Source organism: Atta cephalotes (assembly GCF_000143395.1).
Source record: "Atta cephalotes unplaced genomic scaffold scaffold00013, whole genome shotgun sequence".
Lineage (NCBI taxonomy): Eukaryota > Metazoa > Arthropoda > Insecta > Hymenoptera > Formicidae > Atta > Atta cephalotes.
The window spans coordinates 4,706,999-4,714,007 of NW_012130077.1; the positions used below are offsets into that span (position 1 = coordinate 4,706,999).

Consider the following 7,009-nt stretch of genomic DNA (forward strand, 5'->3'; position numbering starts at 1 on the left):
ACACACACACACACACACACACACACACACACACACACACACACACACACAAACACACACACACACACACACCTTCAAATGCATCATAAATATGCAATAGATATAGCATGTTCAAGGTATACAGGTTAATAAAAAAATGAAGTGATAAAACGTAGTACTTTATAATTACTATTGTGTCAATGTGTGACTGTTTTTTAAGGTCAACCCAAGCGATAATGCTAGAATTCTTTCTTTTTTTTAAATAAAATAGTTCCACTATTTATTCCTAAAATATTACATGTTTTTTTTTTAATGAGTCTTATTCTTTCAATAGATTTCTAGACATATCTATAATTCATATATTTCATGACTATAATTCACGTTTATATCTAACAAAAAATAAGTCCACAATATTTAAAAATATTATATGTTTATATTTAATACATTATTATTATTAGTAAACCTAAATAGCACAAAGACTCCAAAAAGAATTCTTTTTTCATTCTCAACTTAGAAAATGAATTCTTTTCCTATCCCATTTCTGTTCTAAAGGTATTCCTAAGGATACCAAAAGAATTCACTTTTATGTCACCAATTGTGAGTTCTGTTTCGAATTCAAAAGATATTCTTTTTTTTTATTTTTTTGTACTGGGTGTTTCAAAATGATCGCCAAATATTTCGTGTACTAGTAGAGCGGACTAAGTCAAAAAGTCCTCTACCATGCAATTTTCGCAATAGTTAACAACTGTTAGCAATTGTTGGCACACGAAATATTTGGCGGTCATTCTGGAACATCTTGTATGTAAAAACCAATTCATTTTACCGGAATTCAATTGTCCATATATTATAATTAGTATGGAATTTTTTTTAGAAAGAATTATTATGAATGTTAGCTAATAATCTGTATCAAGAGCTTATGTATATATTTTAATACTACTCCATGTTTTCTATTTTACTTTTTCTTTTCAATTCCTCTAGACTAAAGTTTTTTAATATTAATTAATATTTAATATTATTTCATTTAATATTAATTAAAGTTTAATTTGAATATTAATTTAATATATAACTTTTTATTATAACTAATATAACTTTTTTTTCGTGTTAATTCTTTTAATATATCAAACAGTAAAAATGATGATCTAAATGAATTTAACTCATTAATTCATTAATGGCTAGATCGATCTTTTTTAAATTATTTACAATTAATATTGGAATCATTACATATAATTGATAATGCATTTACTGTTAAAAATGTAACCACGAGCTTCTTTTACAATTGTAAATGAAGCTCGTAGTTATGAAATTAAAAGTAACGAACTGAAAATTTAACTAAAAATTAAGTTATAACAATTACTTAAATGTAATGAACGTGTGCATTAAATTTTATAAATTTTCATGAAAAATACATTATTTTATTAATTACAATTTTCATGTACATATATACAAATATACTTTTTAGTTATAAATATATTAAATTTAACGTAATGTCATGAAATTAAGTTCAATGTGTAATTGAAAAGTATATCAAATTTCATGAAATTTTTAATAATGTAGTACAAAAATTAAATATTAAATTATAAGTGAACTTTAAAAGAGAAATGCAATTGAATAATTTTCTTTATGTATACGTTTATGCGGCTATGCAAGTTTGTGTTAGATATGTCCTAAACCATTGATATACCCAACAGTGCGCAAATTGTGGCAAACTGCGCAAAGCGCAAACAATTTTCGCACTACTCGCGCATCAAAAACACATACTGACGCGTACTCTCGAACATGGTGGAATTATATCATTCCACCATGCTCTCGAACGATTATTGAACGGGGAGGATGACGATTAGCTGATCGGTAGGTAACATGCGCACTCCCGACCAATGGGAGTAAAACCAGGGGACAAAACTCAGGTTCACCAGCAATATGGCTGTCAGTATAAATTTGATGCTTGTAACATGAGTTTCTCTCCAAGAAATTTGACAAGCGTAAGCGTAGTTTCGCATTACGCGCGGCATGATGTGATTTTCGTATGTCCGGCAATGCGGAAATGGCAACGCGGATCGGTTGAAGCCGAAACAAGACTGCCAAAACAATTTTTGAGAAAACAGGTATGCGATCCATTGACATTGGTTCCTCGATCTGTTGATCGTTCCTCAACGACCGATCATTTCGTTATATCCATATTGCATTCGGACTGATGCGCCATGATTTTATCCACGGTCTTTCCACATTCGCGAGTTATTCGCAAGATACGATCGCTCGGAATATCGCTGACGTACTATCGCCGTCACCACTGTCATCACTGTCATCATCGTCATCACCGTCACACCAAGCATTTAGCGGCGCATCCTTACTTCTCTCATTATCGTTACCTTTTTCTTCGTTTTTCTTCTCTCCAGATCAATACTGTTCAAACGTCCTCACTATTTGCAACCATTGATTATCATTTATTTTATTACTGCAACTTTACTCTTCTGCTCGAAGATAATCTTCAGAATGCCAGAAGGAAGTTTGCTCAGTGTTGTACAATTAAATACACAATTTTGTCCACATAACAATTAGAGAATTTCTTAATTAGAAGAGTTCTCTTTCAGGAGTATTCCTGAGAACTAGTGATTGCATTATCAATTTATACTTGAATCAATTCTATGTATATATAGGAATATTGTGTGAAAGTTTTTATTAGATATTTTTGTAAATAAATAAGCTTTAATTGTTTGTGACTGATTGTTTTGATTTCAGATATTCAAGAGTCGTTTATTGAGCAATATACTTTATCACCATGACGTCAAGGTAAATGTATAATAAAATTATATACTTTTATTTTTTCATATATATATATATATATATAAAGTATTATACAATATGCTTTGAAAATGTATAATAATATGTAAACATAACTGTATTAGTTATGTATTTATGAAAAATATATTATAAACAAGTAAATATTTAAAAAATTTATTTTTTATCAATAATTTATATTATATATTATATTGGATATATTTTAACTTTTAGATTGGATAGATTATTCATATTGTTGGAGACTGGAACAAACGCAGTTACCAAGAGAGCAGCTGCACAACAATTGGGAGAAGCACAGAGATTACATCCTCATGATCTACATCACTTATTAGCAAGAGTTTCTACCTTATTAAAATCTTCACAATGGGATACTCGAATATCGGCTGCCCATGCTGTACAAGCTATACTTGCTCAAGTTCCTCCTTGGAACCCACAACCAATTAAAAAGGAAGTCTCTACAGGTAATATATATATATATTAATACATTGTTAATTAATTTTTATATCTTTAATAAGAATTTTTGAAAGTTTCAATTATATTATGTATGAGTATCTTGAATCAATAGATGAATCTGAAGTGAAACGCAAGCCTCCCACTACCAGATTGAATTTAAAGTCTTTTGATATGAGCAGAGTTCTAGCTCGTAGTTCACATCTTACTGGATCTGAGGGCAGTGAGTATGATTTGACTGTATCAGAGGGAGAACAATTGTCACTTCCCAATCAGCAAGAAAAATTAGCTGCAAAGCTAGGTTTTCATCCACGTTTGATGGGCGTTGATGATTTATTTACTGTTGAAGATTTGACTCTAGTACAGGCACCATGTATAACACAAACTGCTACTACACCTGTTGATGATTCTGAAGGATTGTTGATGAGCAGAAGAGAAATGAATAGAGCGAAACGCAAAGTATTACATTTTATTAAACTTTTAAACTGTATTTAACTATTTATAATTGACATTTTCTTTAAATTATTGCAGTTTATGCTAGCAAGTGTTAAAAACTTACAATATTCAGGATTATTTTACATGCTTCATGTTTTATTTATAAAATTCATAATAAAGATATTAATTATTTATATCTTAATAATAGGCTCGTCAATCAGTATCAAAACAACGATCGCGCGAACCGGATGATCATCGCGCTAACAATTGCGATGACAATTCAAATTCAACGAATGTTCAATCTCCAATTGGTGAACCAGCAATTAAAAAAATTATACTAGAAGACACAATCTCATCAGATACTGGATCAAAATGCAACATATCTAACGAACAAGTAAATGGAGTACCAGATAGCACTGGATGCTGGCCAGATTCAATCGTAGATTGGCCTTTAGAATCTTTTGCAGAAAGTCTTTGTCAGGATTTATTTAGTCAAAAGTGGGAAGTGCGACATGGAGCAGCAACAGCTTTGCGAGAACTTATAAGACTTCATGGTAAAGGTACGTAAGTCTATAGTAAATATAATTCCCTCAATATTAACTGTTAAACACTAAATGTGCTTGAATACACAGGAGCAGGCAAGTGTACAGATCAAACTCCAGAAGAAATGCAAGAAAGTCATTATGAATGGGTGATCGATGCCGCTTTACGATTATTGTGTGTATTAGGACTTGATCGATTTGGAGATTTTGTATCTGATCAAGTTGTTGCTCCAGTACGAGAAACATGTGCTCAAGCATTAGGATCGCTCTTCTTATTAGTACCCGGTGGTCCAAATACCAAAGATACAAATGGTGTTTTTCCTGGAATATTTTCTGTAATTCTCAAACTGTTGGAACATAATGAATGGGAAGCGAGACACGGTGCATTTCTTGCTTTAAAATATTTATTGGCCGTACGAGACGATCTGTTAGACGAAGTATTGCCACAAGTGTTTCCTGCTATCATGCAAGGATTATCCGATCCTGTCGATGACGTAGGTGCAGCTGCCGCAAGTGCACTTATACCAGTAGCACACGCTCTTCCGCGATTATTAAAATCAACAGAATTAGAAACTATTGTAATACGTCTTTGGGAATTATTAAAAGAACAAGATGACTTGGCTGCAGCTTGTAACACTTTTATGGGTCTGTTGGCTGCGATACTTTCATTGCCAGCGGCACATGCTTGTTTAACGCCCCAGCCATTATCACAGGTAATGCAACAATATCTTTATTCTTTCGACAAAGAGATACAACTATTTAAATATTTTTTAACAATGGTTGAACGTTTATTTAGGTATTACCACGTTTATGGCCATTTCTCAGCCATTCAAGTTCAAGTGTACGTAAAGCCACGCTACAAACACTGCAAACTTTAACTGGAAACGATAGCAATTATAGCGGAAACAAGAAGGAACGATGGGGTGAAGGTGGTGGATTAGTTTTACAGGAAACATTGAGGCATGTATTTCAGTGTGTGTTAATTGAGCACATTAGCACGATACAAGATGTGGCCGAACGTGTCTGGGAAAATCTAGTCGTGCAGAGTGATCTCGAATTATTGCTACATGCGGCGTGCCCTCATGTCAGTACATGGCTATGCCTTGCCATGCAACCAGAACATGTGCCATTCAATCCAAATTTGTTGATGACAGTTGTTAGTTCTATTAAGGGCACAAAGAATAATCAAATGGTCGCCTACTGTGACGGACAATTGGATATTAATAGCGGAAACAGTAATATTAATGCAAATGCGAAATCGTTATCTGAATTGAAAATGTACATTGGTGGGATTGAAACAGTAGCGCTGAATGTACGAAAAGCAAACGTGATACAGGCTCGTTGTAGAGCGTCTCGTATGTTAGGATTATTGTCGCACTATGTTGTGCAACCTGCACCAGGTGTCATTTATCCACCAGATGTGCCTAGTCCAGCGCTTTGTTATGCTAAAGTGCTATTGGCACATCTTAATTCGCGATCGGCACTGCAACGTACTGTTGTGGGGCTTACAATGTCTAGTTGGGCGACTGTAGATCCATTGAGAATACCCACAATACCAGATATACTCAGGTATAAAGCATACAATTTGTATGAAAAATATTTCATGTATCTATATTAATGAAACAAAATTTTTTTTTTAGTGACAGATTATTGGCTTGTTTAAATGAATGCATGTATTACGATGAGATTGCAGCTTCCTTCACTCGACTGCTGCACGAAAGTCACGATTACATTGCAACCTTAAAACATTATAAATTAATGATATCATTTGAAATAGATTCATCCAGCGTGATGACTCTTGATCAGATCGCTGCACTGGCTAAGAGAAGACTTCCCGCCATTTGCACTGTTGGAACAAATGCAGGAGGAACTGAAAATATTAGTAGTTGTTCAATATCTTCTAGATTGAAACCTAAATTAATGGATAGCTTAGAAGAAAGGAGGCGAGCATTAGACATCGGAGCGACTACGATGGCGGCACAACAACAATCGTTGCATGTTATGTCAATGGCCGCGCTCGCTGGTGCTGCTACGATGTTACATATCCTTCCTCAATCTCCTCAACCACTTAATCCATTAGTAAAACCGTTAATGGAAGCTATAAAACGTGAGGAAAATGAGGAACTGCAAAAACTGGCTGCAAAACATTTGTCTCATCTAATCGAGCTTTGTATCGATAGAAAACCATCTCCAAATGCAAAGGTTTGCATATAAAGTACATAAAATTATAAATAATAAAAACAAATACGACATAAAATATTTCAAAATTGTCAAATAATTTTCCTCGCATTTCCTTCCCATATGCTACAAGATATTATCAAATATTTATTTGTTACAGATTTCTACCAATCTATGTACATTCCTATGTTCTGACCTTGAATTTACACCACGAGTATGTTGCGACACTGAAATTTATGATGGAATACTCACTTTGAATAATAGACAAAAACATGCTGAGAGAATAGCATATAATCGTGGTGCAAGTAGTGGACTCAGCAGCGGTAGAGGTCCTGGTAGACCACCAACAACTGAGATTCCCCTTGAGGAATTACTCGCTTGTGAAGAACCAGAAGCCAAAGCTGCTAGAACACGTCGTCGCGGAGCTACATTTGCATTAACAGCTATAGGTATATACTACAATATTTAAAAGGAGCATTTCTTAATCAAGATTAACTAATGTTCAATTAAATTCTCTCTGATCTAATGAAAAAAAGAAATGAGATACAAGGGAATCAATTAAATTCCAATTAATTAATTGTGTATAACTAATTTGAATGAGAACCCATGTAATAGTCTATGTAATATAT

The 7,009-nt window shown here is 33.5% G+C and overlaps 1 protein-coding gene across 1 annotated transcript in view; it reads left to right on the forward strand.

Moving 5' to 3' along the window:
• Positions 1–1,853: 1,853 nt before the first annotated feature.
• The window catches only part of LOC105617705 (TATA-binding protein-associated factor 172-like), an 8,890-nt gene continuing 3,734 nt past the window's right edge, over positions 1,854–7,009 (forward strand). Inside the window, exons 1-10 of the mRNA XM_012199260.1 lie at positions 1,854–2,081; positions 2,716–2,766; positions 2,984–3,236; positions 3,341–3,684; positions 3,869–4,220; positions 4,293–4,915; positions 4,999–5,771; positions 5,843–6,404; positions 6,541–6,829; positions 6,996–7,000. Coding sequence (XP_012054650.1) covers positions 1,854–2,081; positions 2,716–2,766; positions 2,984–3,236; positions 3,341–3,684; positions 3,869–4,220; positions 4,293–4,915; positions 4,999–5,771; positions 5,843–6,404; positions 6,541–6,829; positions 6,996–7,000 — 3,480 coding nt within the window. The remainder of the gene's footprint in view (positions 2,082–2,715; positions 2,767–2,983; positions 3,237–3,340; positions 3,685–3,868; positions 4,221–4,292; positions 4,916–4,998; positions 5,772–5,842; positions 6,405–6,540; positions 6,830–6,995; positions 7,001–7,009) is intronic.